The sequence below is a fragment of the Styela clava genome, chromosome 13, assembly GCF_964204865.1.
Source record: "Styela clava chromosome 13, kaStyClav1.hap1.2, whole genome shotgun sequence".
Lineage (NCBI taxonomy): Eukaryota > Metazoa > Chordata > Ascidiacea > Stolidobranchia > Styelidae > Styela > Styela clava.
In genome coordinates this window covers 9,700,705-9,718,578 of record NC_135262.1, presented here as the reverse complement: position 1 = coordinate 9,718,578, position 17,874 = coordinate 9,700,705, and the positions used below count along the sequence as shown (strand labels likewise).

At 32.5% G+C, this 17,874-nt stretch overlaps 1 protein-coding gene across 2 annotated transcripts; it reads left to right on the top strand.

Annotated features, from left to right (window-relative positions):
* The first annotated feature begins 2,519 nt into the window (after positions 1 to 2,519).
* Positions 2,520 to 17,337, top strand: LOC120333384 (large neutral amino acids transporter small subunit 1-like). 2 transcript variants are annotated; one of them, XM_039400795.2, is made up of 11 exons: positions 2,520 to 3,248; positions 3,420 to 3,545; positions 4,098 to 4,203; positions 4,760 to 4,804; positions 5,718 to 5,841; positions 8,118 to 8,221; positions 10,221 to 10,317; positions 10,580 to 10,729; positions 12,106 to 12,286; positions 12,816 to 12,896; positions 15,228 to 17,337. In XM_039400795.2, exons 1-10 carry the CDS (start codon positions 2,750 to 2,752, stop codon positions 12,869 to 12,871), a joined length of 1,488 nt encoding a protein of 495 aa, XP_039256729.1. In that variant the 5' UTR covers positions 2,520 to 2,749; the 3' UTR covers positions 12,872 to 12,896; positions 15,228 to 17,337. The 2 variants fall into 2 exon arrangements, with proteins under 2 accessions (XP_039256729.1, XP_039256728.1); XM_039400794.2 differs by lacking the exon at positions 12,816 to 12,896.
* The last annotated feature ends 537 nt before the right edge of the window (positions 17,338 to 17,874 follow it).

The window sequence follows — 17,874 nt, the reverse complement described above, 5'->3', positions numbered from 1 at the left end:
TAGATGTACTGTGAGAATAACAAACAAATCAAGAACACGAAAAATTATTCCAGTACAAACACGACGATACGTGTTACAGCAAATAATACAACAGCTGGCAATGTATAACATGATTCAAATATATATTCATGACATTTTCATTTTGTTCAGCAGTAAAAACAGCAGACTTCTAATATGATAGAATTTATTGCACATAGATGGTGATTATAATAAATTGGATGAGTGGAATGTTTCTTTTTTAAATTGTTTATATTACATTATTTGCTTTTTGACGTACTTTTTATTTGGCTGGTTCGTATCATACATAGTGTATTGGATTTCCTATCCTTGAACAATTGCCCTATCATCCTCAGCCTCAGCACACTCGACCTCGATTACAGAAAAAGCCATGCCAGAAATAGAGGACAATCAGCGTCCTTTATAACTTCCTTAATTAAGGGACAAAAGAGCCGATAGGAGGACTGTCCTAAGAGCGGTTTGCAACCCTAAGTGTTGGTCCATATGCCAGTGTTGGGATTCAAAGTTTTGAAAGCAGTTCGAAATTCCCAAACGGAGCAATGCAAAACATACAGCTTTATAACGTGATGAGGACAAATTAAATGTCATATTCACTAAAGTACGTCAACACGTAAGGTACATTGACAAGACACCTTTTACATGAATCTAATACACAACTTTCGAGATGCCGAAAAAGGATAATCCAAATATATCTTGAATTATCGATAAATCCCTATTGCAAAACTTTGTAGCAATTTAAAAATCAATAAAATTCTTCAACGAACTGCATAACCCTATTGATTTTTGATTGAAGTTGATTTGCAATGTCGAATCAGCTGCTAATATGCTTTGTTTGTGCGGTATTAATACTAATCGCGTCTGAATAATCGCATGCATTTACATTTATTCATTAAAAGTTGAGAAGATTTCATGCGCGGTAAAAGGCCTAATACAGGGATGGCGAATGGCTAAAAAATTATATTTTTATTGTGGAAAAGAAGACCGTGGGTCATAAATATTTATTAAGTTTAAGTTTCACTTCCATCGATTAGAAACTTGCAGTTGCATCTTCCCACAAGTTTATAATCACCGCTTGATATTTGGGTGGCTAACGAAACGAGGTGAAGTCTATAATATAGGTCCTATATAAAACATTACAACGAAGAAAGGTGGAAAAAAAATGATTCCACCACAATTGATGAAAGGAGGGAATTCCACCTTGAGAGAATTATATAGGCTATTCATTTTTTCGATTGGCTTCCAGTTGCATTTAACCCGGTACCATTCTGCCCCATTGTTAATTTTTATTATTGGGTGGAATTCAACCCGATTTTATTATAATTTCTTTTTATAATAATAGCATGTTTTTGCCATGATTCGTAATTCCGTAGGTCCGTAAAAAAGCGTGGTGGACTGGTGGGTCAAAAAGTGACGCGGATCAGTGGTTCGCAATCTCCATGTGCCAACTGCCAATACACAAAATCCTAATCCTGAACTTAGCTTCGTTGTTAAAATGATTATATCGATAAAAATGGCCGCCCTATCTTATCGCACCCAGTCACCACATCTGGTATTGTTGAATACGACGGTATTTTTTTTTAAAAAGTTATGTAAAAACTAATGACAGCCCACTATTCCTTCTATGACTGGGGAAATTTGGACCATATATTCACCCAGATTTCTAAAATGGTAGTACAACTACCCTGATTTAGGAATACCTGGGCAAGATAGATATCTTAAACTTATAACGCATGTAAATGCAACCCGTCTTTCAAACATTTATTATATATGATATGTGGATAGTTCAAACATTGACCGGCACTGAGCCGTGACATGACACAATCATTCATTTTTGTCATTAACATTTTATGAATGGAACTGTTGCCCCGGCCATGAGCGATGAGCGCTTCCTAATAAACAGCTGGCAGTGGAAGCAACGTCATGCCTGTCGTCAACCGTCTTCAGTGGGAGAACGGCAATAAGGCCGAACGCGGGTCCTCATTCATGACGAGGAAATTTCTATGATGATGGTCGGCTTCAAGCCGTGATTTTAAATAGAATATGAATATGAGTTTGGTATTAACGTAATGTGCTTTACTGGCATGACGAATCGGGATTTATTCGATCCTTTCGTCGCCGTGAGAGTGAAATTTGTGTATTATAGGCGTTAAGAACAGAAAAAGGGACTTCGGCACATAAAAGGAAACGCTTTCACGTCTGTCTCTCTCGGTCTTGCGTCAGCCGTGTTGCCACGTGCTGTTCTTGCGCGTAGTAAAATTTCAAAACAAAGCTGTTCGCACGCCGTTAACCTTCGTCGTCGTCGGTCTGTTTCGCAATAATGGCCTTTTTTATAGCGACGAAGAACTGGAAATATCACCACAAATGTGATGCCGTGGTTTGAATCGGGCTTTATGCGAGGAAAAGAATATAATTAACTATGTTATACGTGTTTTAAACGCGTTGTTTCGACTTTAAGATTCAGATAAATTTCAGTATTTCTGTATTTAGTGGACATAATCTGTGTCTAAGTTACCTTCTTTATTTATCTTTGGTAATTGATATGATATATTGCGATGCGGGCTGCTTGACTTTGTTAATTCATAATTGTATTTTAGACTACATATCAATTTATCTGCTAACGATTTACTGGTTTAGTCTGTTAAAGAGGTAGAGACGTAATACGGCAATATAAACCGAAGACTGATCTCAGATATCAAGCTTTTTCTCCAATAACTTTAGAAAAGAAACTAAAATGGGGAAGAGAAATTCTGCGGCAGGAGAGACAGCAGAAATGATGGAAGATAATGAAAAAGAAGTTAATGTGGAGGGGGAAGCTGTCATTTTGAAACAAAGAATTACTCTTATTAACGGTTGTGCCCTCATTGTGGGTACCATTATTGGGTCTGGTATATTTATTTCTCCCGTTGGAGTATATAAAGAAGTAAACTCTGTGGGATGGAGTTTAATTATTTGGGCAATTGGTGGTGTTTTTTCCACAATTGGAGCATTATGTTATGCTGAACTTGGAACGACAATTGTCAAGTCTGGTGGGGACTATGCCTACATTGAGGCATTTTATGGACCTCTTCCTGCATTTTTGCGTCTTTGGATAGCACTGTTGATTATTCGTCCAACTTCGCAAGCAGCGATTGCGTTGACATTCTCGTATTACCTAATTCAACCATTCTTTCCGAATTGTTCAGAACTTATGCCAGAAGGTTCTATAAGACTCTTTGCAGCTGTATGTCTGAGTGAGTTGATTTTCATTTTTATTTTATCCTGAAATTCAAAATGTCGGCAGTCAAACATAATTCATAATGCAATTAGTATAAAATCTAAATCTAATCTAGTTAAATATTAGATATTATTAATCTGAACAATATATTACTGTATTATGTTAGTCATATTTTTTCTCTATACAGTACTTTTGACGTTGGTAAATTGCATCAGTGTACGTGCAGCCACTAGAGTTCAAGACATCTTCACAGCAGCTAAACTCTTGGCTCTCGGGCTCGTCATTGTTCTTGGCTTAATCCAAATTGGCAAAGGTATATTATTTTTAAATTCAGTAGATTAGCTGAATAAATGTTAATTTCTACCCACCTAGGTTTTATTTAGGAGTTCAACTTATGTTCTTGTGTATCAAAATATAAGATAAAGTGGTTCATTTTCAATTGATATTAAAGCTATCTGAGTACTCATTATAGTTGTGTGAAACATGAAAATATCATGAAACCACAATTTCAATAATATAGTGAATATATCTCAATAATATAGTAAACTATACAATGTGAAACCTTTGTGATTGTATATAAACTACCAGTTCCATTATTTATCTATACTGGGTCATTGTGTTTCGAATATCAGTTTCCGTAGACCGCCATTGTTTCATCATATAGAAGGATATTCTCTGCCAATTTGAATTTACCAGTATGTGGTTCTGTAGATTTCTTGTTTATTAATAAATAAATACCTGGTTGTAAAAGAATAATTGTTTCCATTTGCTGAATGCCCAAGTTGTTACCTATGCTTTATGAATCATCACAAATGATGTCATGTTTTGATTACTCATAATTAGTTTTGTCAAAAACTTATTGTAGGAAATGTGCAGTACCTCACACCGGAAGCTGCATTTTCTGGAACTTCGAACGACGTCGGCAATTTTGTTATTGCTTTCTACAACAGTCTTTATGCTTATGGAGGCTGGTGGGTATTTTTTATGATTTTCTTATTTATCACACTGAACAAGATTTGAGATTACAATACAGAATTATCCAAAATTATTTGAAAACTACTACGTAATACTGGTAATAACCCAGATTCAATGCCACACAAATACAAGTGAATGTTTTGTTCTTTTTACATTTTCACGTCAGAATTCAATGATATATTCAATTTTAAACATTGAAAACATCATATGAGTTTTACTATATTTACTTAACTATAGATTCTAATGTTACGCAAACACTTATGAAACTTTTTTATTATTTGTGATTATTAGTACACCACACTTTGCAAACATCTTTACTATAAAGATTGAATAGGCAATTGGATATGCTTAATTTGTTTAAAATGGCCTTCATATCAACATTCACAAAATTGTAATTTATGTTAAATGTTGGGATAATTTTGTTCTTCATTTTCTACTTTATATAATGCATTGTTTATCATTGTCCTATGCGAAGGCAGTATACAGCAACTATTTTAACAGATTTACCTCAGATTTCTAAAGGAAATTAACTCAATATTGTTATATTTTCAGGAATTACTTGAATTTTGTCACAGAGGAGATGAAGAACCCATACAAGTAAGCTATTTAGTGAGGTTCTATAAATCATTTCATTCTAAATTAAAATTTCAAGTTCTTGTATAACTACCGTAATAACACATAGTTTGAAGTTGCAGTTTGCATTATCTATGGTGCAATAAATGAAATCATTCTTATAATTTAGCAAACCTGGTATCTTTATTAAATTTGGAGAATTTTTAAGAATATTTCAAAATGTTCTCTGTTTATCTGATACCAAATAGCAATAGTGCTTTCGTTTTACCTTTCGAATGAGCGCATTGTCATATTAGAAAGATCATTATTGATTTTTTGTCTGTATGATATATGGAAATAATAAGATTCTTATCTGTTTTAAAATCTGTAAATATACAGTATTGATTTATATCTTGAAATATTTCTATTCTATCATCCCGCTTAAAATATTTTTCCCATCGTTCAGTCAATATTTGGTTAAACACCACTATTTCTACTGTGGTGATAAATTTTAAATTTAATATTATTAATTCATGCCAATAATTACTTTTTACAGGAATGTGAATAATATAGATGTTAAAACACTAGTATATAATTTATGACTGCCTTGCTGTCATTTTCTTGTACATAGTTTTATCATTAGTTTTATCATGGGGCGGTAACATATTTACTTTGTGGGCTATTGTCTAAACCCAGATATGGTAATTGCTGAATTAGCAAATTTAGGTAAAAACAAAGTCATAAATTTACCTAATACTGATACCAGTTCCAAGTATTGCTGTGCATATTATCAATTGTTTATATTTTATTTTCAGAAATGACCACATTTTAATAACATTAGAAGTTTTGTTGATAACAGTTTATACTTAAATCCTAATCTCATATAAAATATTCCCATTTGAATCAAATCTATATATTGACTTCACTCTAATTTAACAGCATATTTGATTTCTTTTAGAAATCTTCCACGAGCTATTATGATTTCACTACCTCTTGTATCAGTCGTTTATGTGATGGCAAATCTTGCATACTTCACTGTTTTATCTCCAGCCGAATTTGTCAGTTCAAATGCTGTCGCTGTGGTGAGTTGATAACATTCACATTTTATTTAACTTTCAGAAGGGAACATATTTTATATACATTTAGCATGGTCCAGACAAAATAGAGTTTGCATCAATACATTCTCATTATGTCCCAATTTCTTTTCCTGTATTGTGCTTTGTTGCGAAATTCTTAGGAAGTGCAATTTGCTACACAACCGTTTTTTACAAGCCAAGCCAAGCGACTGATGGGGTGCATAAAATGAAACCAATGCAAAGCATCAAACATATTTTGATTTAGTTGTGGAAAATGTTTGAAGATTAAGTCCTTATTAAAAAAAAAACTCATCTTGAAAAATTAAAATAATTTTAAAATCTTATAAATATCTTTTCGCGTACAAAAAACATCACATTGCATCAAAGCGGGACATCATTATACTACCATTATTGGCATCACATCTGGTAGCTTTCTCATGTATATCATGAGGTTGAATGAGGCAGTAGTCAGTATGACATGCAATAACCTCACTTTTCTCCGCCATGCGCAAATAATTTTATCAGTCTATGCAGTATCTGTTTGAGACTTTCATGTGTCATACTTTGCAAACTTGTCTGTTGTTTTTTCAGCATATATTTGCTGACAAGCTATTTTGTTGAGTGTTTGCTCAAATACTTCAATAAGGAGTATTGAACAAACAACCATAATTTATATGCTGAATATTAGTCAACTAGCCAGTTTTTGAGATGTTCAACAAGAAATGGTATAGCCTACAAAGCCCACAAATACATACGAATCAAATATTATTTATTAATAAATAACTATTTGTGTTGCAAGGTGACCTTGGTTGATAGTGAACTAACTGAAAACAGATGTTTTCCGTCTTTGAATTATGTTTTTGAAACCAAACTAACCATACATGGCCTGGGCAAAATAATTATGATAAATGGGCCAATGGCGCCTTGAAAAGTAATTCGAGTTAATAACTTATTTGCTCTGGTTGCTAATAAATAATGAACTGTTTTTTATGAAGACCAAGCTCTTTCATGGTTGTCCCAATTCTTCTATGTGATGGAGTAATTAAATGTGATTATTGCATGACAATTAGTTTTATTGCCTTCTGAATCTAGTTTTATGGGTCACAGATGATTATTATCTATTGTACCACTTACAATAAACAATTGAAACAAATGAATATCTGCTAATGATGTCATGCAGTTTTATTGTAGTGTCATGTTGTCATCTAACATAAAATATGTCCTGCTTTGTACTTTTTTATTGTTAATAATAAACTTGTGGCTTCTAGCAAAGAACCTGCAATTAGTACCATTAATAAGTTAACAATTAATAAATATTCAAGGAAACCTAAAATTAAAGATCCCTTTCAAGCGTTATATAATATGATGCAAATTGCTGTATTTGATATTAGAGAGTTTTTTCCAATTTTTCTTTTATTTTTGTTTTTTTGAAGCAGTCCATGTCATGATTAATTTTTAAAATTAATGTGAGATTCCTGTAATGCTTATATTTTTTTCAATGCGATTTTATCCATCGTTATAGCATTTCAGCTATTAATAAATCTATGAAGCTTCACTTTTTTGACTTTTGGCCGCTAAATTTTTTGATTATGATTTCGAATTGGCGAAGTCTTTTTTTGAATGCTTCCTAGAAGTGTCGTGAAATGGATACTGTAAAACTGTGGTTCACCTTCAAAAATTGCACATTTGTAACGCTTCCATTAAAAGAGTTTCGTACAGCATTTGAAATTCTCAGAATATCAGCACTAAATTATTCAATTTAATGAAATTGTAATAAAATTGTTCAGCTGGCCTATTCATTAGTTTACTTTACAGATAAATGTATAAAAATCATTTGGGTTATCATTATCACTAAATCATCATTATAAATGACATGCATTTTGCTGAGAATTTCAACACTAACTTTGAAATTATGTTGTTTACTGAATGAGATTTGTAGCAAATACTGAATAAAATTCAAAGTTTATAAGCACTAGAACAGTATAATAGATTTATGTGTCCTAATTGTTGGTATTATATATTATTATCACACAACGTTTTGTCGTGATCTTATCTTAATTGAGTGCTATTAACCACTAAGTACAGGCTTCATTGCGGTTTGTGTTAACTTTAGAAAAATTGATTCTATTTCATTTTTTTCATCAAGATGTTCATTATAATGGTTTTTAATTAATTCAAAATTACATAGCAAAAAAATAATCAAAAAATTCCATAAACTTGTGATAATTTAAAGGTAAATGTTTTTCCACAAATTATTTCAACAATTTTCCATCAATTTTCAGTTATTCGGAGACAAGCTTCTTGGCGTAATGTCTTGGATCATTCCAGTATTCGTTTCTCTCTCGTGTTTTGGTTCAGTAAACGGATCTATTTTCACATCCTCTAGGTATGTATATTTACTTTCTGAACTTATAATCTAACACAGACACAACAATAACAAGCATATATGTTGATCTGCACTGTTTTTGTTTACTCGAATGAACCCATTTGACCTGGTATAGTATTTTCTTGATTTTCTATTTCTTATATTGTTTATCATAATCTGAGTTTGTCAGCGTTTCTGAAAACAATTTGTTGTTTTCCTACTTCAAAACTTTCTTTATTACAATTTTTGATCGTTAACCTTCTCCTGCATAACATGTTGACAATGTCAATGAACGTTTTTGTATTTCTTCTGTATTTTCTGTTTGTATTTGTGTTTGTTTGAAAGTGTTGCGTTTGTTTAATATGAACTGAAATGATCTTTACATCTCATCCTGAATAGGATCAGTAAGCTGCCTGCTACATATTTTGTCAATAGACCAATAGTGAACATTATAAATATTTGTTTATGCTGTGTGTATATATAATCATTTTACACTGTGCAAAAGTGATTCAATGAGTTTTACTCATTTCTTACATCTGCAACAGTTCAATTTATACTTTATTAATGATGCAGTATAATTATACTTGATTTTTTAATGCAATTTGATTTGGCGTTCACCTCCAATAGTCTTTGGTATTGTTATAACAACATAGTCTTCTTGTTGTCAAATTCTCACACATCATTGGATTGGAGTATTTGTATTCAAAACTCAAATATTTTAGTTTTTTATTTTAAATAAATAACAAATATTTATAATATGCATATGCAAAATTTTTAAAATTTTTCCAACTGCTAATTATGTAGATTTCATTCGGTACTCCCGTAGTATGTGTACCAGGTTAGGGTTAGGCCATAATTTTATTCTGATTGTCCTTATTTCGGTTCTTTTACGTGTTCGAGGATTGTTTGTGTTAGCTAAGTGAATATACCCCGGCCCTTAGGCTTCTGTTCCTTTACACAACTTGATGTGGAGTGGGCAAACAAAATTAGTTACCTCCATATTGGTACACATACTTCTGGTGCACCTTTTATATTTCATATTTATTTCCGATACTGCTATATGACTGAACGAGATCACAATATAATTAAGGCACGAATAGGTGTTATTAATTTGTAATAAAATGATTATCATCTGAATAATTATTATTATTACTAGTTCAATTTAGATTAGATATATCTCTCATCTTCTGATGTTTATATGATCCTGCTCAATCAAACTCGATAACACAAATTTTTGTACTGTCCTAGCTTCTAGGATTGTCGGCCAAGCATGATTTTGTTTGATATAAATCCATAAAAACTGTTTGTAATTTGACTCCCCTTAACCCTAATCATCATACTTCCGATGAAAAGACACTAAATATCCGATGTCGATATGGTGGATGTACAGTTGCAGGAGGTGTTTCCTGTGGTGGATATGGTTGAGTGCTCTCATCCAATCACTGTTAGGCTTGTGAGCCACCATCTCATCAATATATGTGGTTATGAAGTTTTGATTGTAGCTACGGCATGTTTTCATTTGTTATTTCGCATATAAACCATCATCTTAGACTGGTTTGCATTGAAATGAAGATTAGTGAATATTTATCTCTTCTATTAGTTACATTGTTCAACAATCGATTGCTTACAAATGTAACAATAAAGCATTTAAATTATTTAATGTCACATTTATTTGACCCCCAAATGTAAATGACAATCATTACAATTTTGTTGGATGAGCAACATTTTTAAGCAAATAAATTACTTATACAAAAAACTTTTTTACCAAATTATTTGGATTGGTGTCATCTTATATTAATTTTAATGGAAAAAAAATATCACGAAAATGGAAAAGTTATGTCAAAGTCATAAGATGATACTGAATACGAAGCTAAAAATATTAGATTGGTTTTTATGAAACATATACAGCAATTATTCCATCTGCAACTAGTAGCATCCTATAACCTTTTTTTTACTGTTTTTTTTTCCTAGTATCATAGTCGCGGAGAAAATCCAATGTATTTTTATTAATAAATTTCAGATTATTTTTCGTTGGTGCACGTGAAGGACAACTCCCAAATATTCTTGCCATGATCCATACAAAACACTACACTCCAGTACCAGCTCTCATCTTCAACGTGAGTGATTGATTATAATTGATTGATTCATAATTGATTATAATCATATCAAAGTATATATATTCATGTAAAATAAACTCAAAAATGTTTTTTTTTATCATGGTCAGGAATGTCCATAATTTGAATCTTATATTTTAATTCATCCATTATTGTTTCAATTGCCAATATAGTCAGTTGGTCCTCGACCGATCCTGAACCCATCAAATTTATTATTGACTTGATAATAGCATTCAGAACTCAATTTTTTCTCCTATCATTTTAGTGCCTTCTATCATTACTCTACCTGGTATCTGGGGACATTTGGAGTTTAATCACTTACTTCAGTTTTTTCAACTGGTTGTGTGTTGGACTTGCCATTTTTGGTCTTATCTGGTGGAGATTCAAGTATCCTGATATGGAAAGACCAGTCAAGGTATGATCAAAGATTTGTTCAATTAAAATTTATAGCTTAGGACTAGGAGTAGTCTCTTGATAAATACTGTCTATAGCACAAGTATCGAGATATGCTTTGGTTATATTCTATAACTGCTATGGTTAAATTAGGGAATATTTGACAATATTAAATTATAGATATGTAAACAGCTGGCGTAACTGACTGGCCTACTTATCTGGTGAATTTTCAAACAGTTAATATTGCATTATAAAGAAGTTTGGTTCAGTTGCAGGAAATGCTTTCTTCCTGTGTTACACCATGTACGAATTTATCATTATTTTATGCGTTTGTTACCTGTATTTTTTTTCGAAATATAAAATAAAGCATGTTTTTTACAAATCGGTAAGAAAAGTTTTGTTGTTATGTCAGTAATTCTGAATCGAATAGCTGATGTTCATTCTCCTTGAGTGTGTAACTAAGCAAAATCGTGTAGATGTAGATATTTGAGCAAATTTCTGCCACACTTGATGCTTCCAATTGTGTCATTCACCACCATCTGTCTTGAGGTTTTTGATTTCATCATTATGAAAACCGCAATATTCCCTCAAGTAACGATAATACGCTATTATATTTCACAATCTTAAAGTTCAAGTCGTCGTGATTTTGAGTCTGCATTGTTATTAATAAATAATGGTTCTTTTCATGTGCAAATATAAGATGATAATCATTTCAAATTTGATATGATTTTCTAAAATTACATTAATTTTGAACTGTTGAACCTAGGTATATATTTTTAATTAAGTCACATTTGTCTTTTATTCATGGCAATTCTGTAGCTTAGGTTATAATCTATTTTGTATCACGAAGCAATGACGTTGTTTTATACTCTCATATCAATTATATCTGTTCAGTGGTTTTACTCTTACCGCAGTTCTTATCTATAAATTTGATATAGTGCTGTTATTCGTAATAGAAATTATTGGAAACCTGCCAAAAAATAGCACTTTTGTACCATTTTTATCACCCTAAGAACGGCCTGCATGCCATACGAGCCCAACATAGGTATACGAGGTAATTCGATATGGGACCAATGTCTCTGAAATTGGTGTTGTACCTAATTATTTAATAATCGCAAGTTACAGATCACTGGTTTAAACCCTATGCCCACCGTCTCACATCTCATTGAGTAGGCACTAGGCACGCCACAAGCAGAAAAATTATGGTTCTTTAAATATAGTTAACTCATAGCTAACAGGCATATACATGGATGCTTGTATAGGTGCTTGTTCGTAGTGAAAGATATAATAAGGAGCCATTTAAAAAAGATCAATTTGTAGCACCCTCTTTTAAAAGTGACTTTATGGCCATTGATTAAAAACTTTCTCTTCTTATGATAAACTTCTTTTTTGTTTCAGATGCCACTCGCTCTCCCAATAACATTTGCATTGGCAGCCACTTTTCTGGTGGTCTCGGCAATCTATGCTGCGCCTAAAGAATGTCTGATCGGAACGTGTATTGTGTTGACTGGCATTCCTGTCTACCTTGTCGGAATCCGCTATCAAAGCAAACAACCTAGATGGCTGGATATGGGAATGCGTAAGTGAATTTTTAAACCTTTCAAATCACTCTATCTTGAATTTCCAACTGAAAATTTTCTAAAACTAGTTGTAGAAGTGGAATTGCTGATTAAAGTACTACTTCTTGTTTTTCGGCGTCATGAAGAAATATTGCTAAAATGTTCTGGATGAGCACCAAACAATGTGTTATATTATGCACGTTTTTTCCACTTTTTCACCAGGACATAAAATTATTTTTCACTATCATTTAAACAAGGTTGTGAACAAGCTCTGTGAAGATTACTTAAAAATATGTTTATCTTTTCACGAATCTGGAAAAACCTCGCTTCTAAACATTCTCTATTCATTTTCTCAAGAATTGTTTGAATTTTGTTCAACTCATTCCATGTGCCTTTTTCTCAGCTGTATTTTTGCATGTTCATATGTTGAATTTACACATCGTTTTTATTGTTCTTTACAACTAGAAGACTACTTTTTCTAACCCTTGCCAATTTTGTTTTCCTTTTTATTATTGTTCGATCATCTCGACACAAAAATAAAATTGACAGGCTACATCACAAATCAGATGCAATGTTTATTTCAAGTCGTGTTTCAGGAATCATAAGGAGGAAAAGGGATCCCAAAAAAATGTTTGTGAAGTTAAAACAAGATATTTCTATTTTTCGCATGTTTATTAAGATATAAGTGGTGTCAGTTGTCAGGGACGATGTCTATATAAAACATATTATATAAAACAAGTTGCATTTTGATTGTAATTATTTGAAACTATTTTCAAGGATATCATGATCAATGCCAAATTTTACTTGAACAATTTGACATAATCCATGATGTCCTATGAAGCATTAAAATTTCAATTTGACTTCAGTTTTTCTGAAATTATAAACTTTTCTAGACATCCCTAGTTGTCAGTTGTAGTCAATATGCTGTTTTGTCAGCTTTTATGGCGGAGTGTTATTTCTACCTTGAATAGTGCATGTCTATGTTTCTTTAATTGATTCTAGTTTATAGATGGACTGAAATTGTCCTCTGTAGTCTGAAGATATAAAGTAGACAGTAAACACAGTTCTTGCTTAAATATTTGCAATTTTCTTCTTCCAAAGCTTCCATGGTGGCAAAACATGTACAGTATTATCTGAATAAGGACATAAGAGTTCGTTTTTAGAATAATGAATATGCTAAGGATGTGGTTTGATAGTTTAATATATAATATAAAGATTAGATAGAGATGCCATATATATTGATATCTCAAATATGTTAATTTCAAAGTATCAGAATTCACTTCGATTACATATACCGGTAGTAATTGATTTGCGAATGCCATAATAATTCTGTTCGTTATGAGAATCTAATAATTTTATTTTCTCACGCAACAACAGATCATCAATTTAAAAAGCTTATTTTTTGAATATGTTTCAGCTTTGTGCTTCGACGATAGTTTCTTAGTGGAGTTATTAATTTACAAGAAATGCCTAGTTTTGTTAGTTTCAATATTAAATTAGAACTAGGTTCAGGATTTTGATGCCTATTACTATATTACTTAGCAGAATTGCTTCTGTTTCATGTTATATACACTGTATAACCTGCATGATTTTTGCATGTACGATTCCACTCAGTCTTGTCCACTTTTCAGCTCTTGATGCCACTTCATATGTCATCATTGAATCAACATTGTGGGTATTCTGTCTGCGGCCATCATACCTCATTTAAGCTTTTTTTCACTATTTAAGCCAACCATGTCCGGATTTGAAGCACTGGTTTCTCAGAGATACTGCTAACCAAATTGTACATAATCCTGTCAAGTACTCTCGATTGATTGATGTGACACTTTGCCAAAAATAATAATTCAAAATTCATTAAGTTACCAATCATCATGTATGGTCTGTATGTGAAATAATAAATGTGGCATCGTATATGGTAATATTAACGGATCAATTTTGTAATACATACTAAGCACCTGTGGGGTGTTTTACCATAATATATAAAGAAATTGGTTGCCATGAAAATATTCAACACACTCCAAACTCAGTTCTTTTGTTTGGTACTACATTCATATACACAATAGTAGTTCACCAGTCCCTACTGATAAATCCTTTTACTGCAGAATATCCTCCCAACTGTAGAGTACAATGTACAAAGCTTTTGGTTTTAGATTATTTCGTTTTTTATGTACTTTGTTGACTGTTAATAAGCCATTGCGTTTTACCCGATCGAAGTTCACATGGTCACACACCAGTGACTCTAGGTTTCTATTCTTTTAATGGAATTACGTCAGATAAGTGAAGGTGAAATTCCCATTGTGTGATCTGAGCTGCGTGGGCTTCATAAGCCTAAACTATAATATAATACTGAACTTAGATATAGTTATGCTGCCATTCAATCAACTATCTGAAATTGCAAATTTAATGATTCTCTTGTTTATTTATAACATTCCCTATTTTTTTAATTTCAATGTTCCATGTTCTAATGTTGCACACTTTCTATGGTTCTCTGTTGTAAACAGTGTTCTGTTACAGAATATTATTACATATTTTGCTCGATATCATAATTTTTTGTACTGATGTCTTGTGTTGGCATCAGCATAACTACATCAATTAATGCTTATTCCCTCCAATCTGATCTTAATATAACCGCTATATATCTTCAACACATTCGAAAACTAAATACATTGTAAAAATGATCTCCACATGACTTGATATTATTTGAGTGAATCAATAACTCAGTAAGTCAAAAAAGCAATAAATTTATATTTTATTGAATAATATTATTTATTAAAGAGAAGTTGGTATTCACCAAGTAAGTGGCTACAGAGCACATTTGTTTTTAATTTACACTGGCCATTATGATCAATTCTTGAGTTGTTTGGTATATACTGCTGAAGAAGAAAATTATTTTTGGTATATATATATGCTTCATGTATGATTGCAGATACATTAACTTCTTGAATATTTATTTTATTGCAGAACATGTCACCATTGGCCTTCAGAAACTACTTGGCGTTGTTTTCCAAGAAGAGGACTTCAAAAGTTCCTAGTATCTACCGTATTTCTAAAATCAGCAATTCCTGTCAGTGGTTTACGCATCGCACACCCCTTTGGATTTGATAGCTTATCACTCGTTGATGCATTTCTATCCATGACTTACAATCGCTGTCGCAACTGCATTTAGCAATGGGGAATTTATTTGGAAAAAAAACTATTTTATGAGTAGTGTGGTGTTTTCCTTTTAAGTGTGTTTTTTAATTTGCTTTGCTTATTTTCGCTTTATTTATTGCTAGAACATATCGTCTTATCAAGAATTATGGCCTTTGTGTCATATTATGGACACTATGGGATAATGTTTGCTAGGCCTTTTTGATCAAAACTAAAGTTTTGACATCGAGAGACTCACACCATAGTAGCATGTTTCTATAACAACTAATTTATATTTCTTCGCACTGTTTTATTAGAAAAATATCACATGTACATATTTTGCTTTATTTTTTTCTCCAAGACAGTTTTATTGGAAATCAAATGCTAGATATTACAAAAAAACTTTGATGTTGTAAAAATCTTATTTGTTATTCCATTTTTTTAAAACTAATTAACTATAGAAAACATTCATACCGCTGAATTATGATAAAAATATTGTGCCGTGCTAAATTGCTGAAACTTAAAACTGTGATTCAGGTTTTGGTGCGCGGAGTTATCACCACCACCGTCGATAAAAATACTGTATTTTTGAAACTACGAAATTTAGGAAAACTTTTCCAACATTTATCCCACTGGTTTTGTAGTGTTTTCGTTTATCTAAAAACATTTTTGCGAATCTAATTATTCGTGACCTTGTCTACACGCGTGACATGGGTAATGTTATGACCGCTATAAGCATGTTTACGTTCGTGTTCTGTGTGATTCCATTACCACACATAAACGTCCGTTCGACATAGATGCTATTTTGGTTTCGTGAGTGTCGTGCTGTGCTGATGTCATTCCGGTGAATGTATATATTTAGATACGACCTTGTCTATCGATGATGCCAGGGTCATTAAGAATTATTTCACTTCAAAATTTGCATTCGAAGCCTCCCGGGCGCCGTGTTTTTTTTTATACAAATGACGTACTTGATGTCGTTTACTTGTTGTTTATGAAATCTTGGTTATCATTTGTATCTTCTTCATTTACTGACGAGTTAATATTCTTGTAAACTTGAACATTGACCGAATTAGATAAATCACGAAATGTGCCATTTGGCATTTATATTATATTAGTGGAAAATAATATCACTATCCAGCAATTGTTAAAAATGAATTTGATAGAGCCATTGAATCGTTTTATCAGTTGTGAGACTACCTCATGATTAGTCTTTTATTGCGATAGAGGTGCAATGTTCAATTTTATTTATTTTCTGAAGATTGGCGTTTGTTGCAGACCTAAAAAATATTCATTCGATGAAGTGTAAAATGCTTCGACTATCTCATACATATTTCTGTTTCCTGAAAGCGAAAGTGTGCTTATTTGTGCCTTTATACTTTATAATGACCATTATTGTGCCATGCTGTATGATATGTCCCATAATATGTACCATTTTTGTGTTGATGTTCTCTTGCGATTTGAATTTCGGCGTAATTGATTTTGGCTTTTTAAAGTTTGATCGCATTTTCTTGCGAAATTGTTAAATGTTTACTCTGTCCGCTTACATACTTACAAATAAAATTAGGAAGACTGAAAGCCGTTAGGTTATATGATTTTTCTTTAGAGCGATATGTGGGGAAACTAGAAATATGTCTTTATTTTTCAATGAATTGTCACTAGACTGATTTAGATAAACACCACAAACTCGCTTTTGCAGTGTTTCTGCTGTTTGTACCCAACTTCAATGAGTACTATCAATTTTCAGTCCTTGCAATTGGCTCTTTGTTTCGAGATCTTTATAACTCGTTCGAACGGGAATATTTGATTTTGCCTTAGTTTAAAAATTGTTAAACTGGCTAAAAACTTTCTTTCTGTTGATTGAATTAACGCGATATGTCAGTAATTTTTCTTCAATGTCCGTGGGAAAATGAACAGGTGTCGAATAAAGTATTTTACGATACATGACTGTTACTTCATCTTTTTGGTTTTATACCTAGGTAGACTTTTTTTTATTATACCAACTAACCTGCTGACAAGGGAAGGTGGCACAAAACCGGTGAGAGCATGTACCCGTCCAATGAATCAATTTCTCCTATTCCGCGTGTTCACTCTGATGGGCCATCCGAATGTCATTTGTAAGGTAATTTAGAAATCGATGATTTATTTTGCAGATCGTGAGCCTGCCGGAGAGCACATGTTCCTGGGAAAATACGGATTAGTGTCGGGTTATAATTTTATTCCGATTTTCCTTTAGCTTTGCGTTTGAACTGGGAATATTTTAGTCGGGGACTGTCTTTTACAGGAAAATTATTAGTAACTCTCCATTTTTATTACAAACATTAAACACATCAGGCTTATACAGTCGAGCTACTCGCCACTCTGATAATTCGGTAGTCGACCAAAAAAATTCGAGTCAAAAATGCTGCGCGTAGCCGAATGAGATGACCCCACCAGAACTGACCAAGTCCGAACGTCAGCGGAATAACACGTGTTTAGA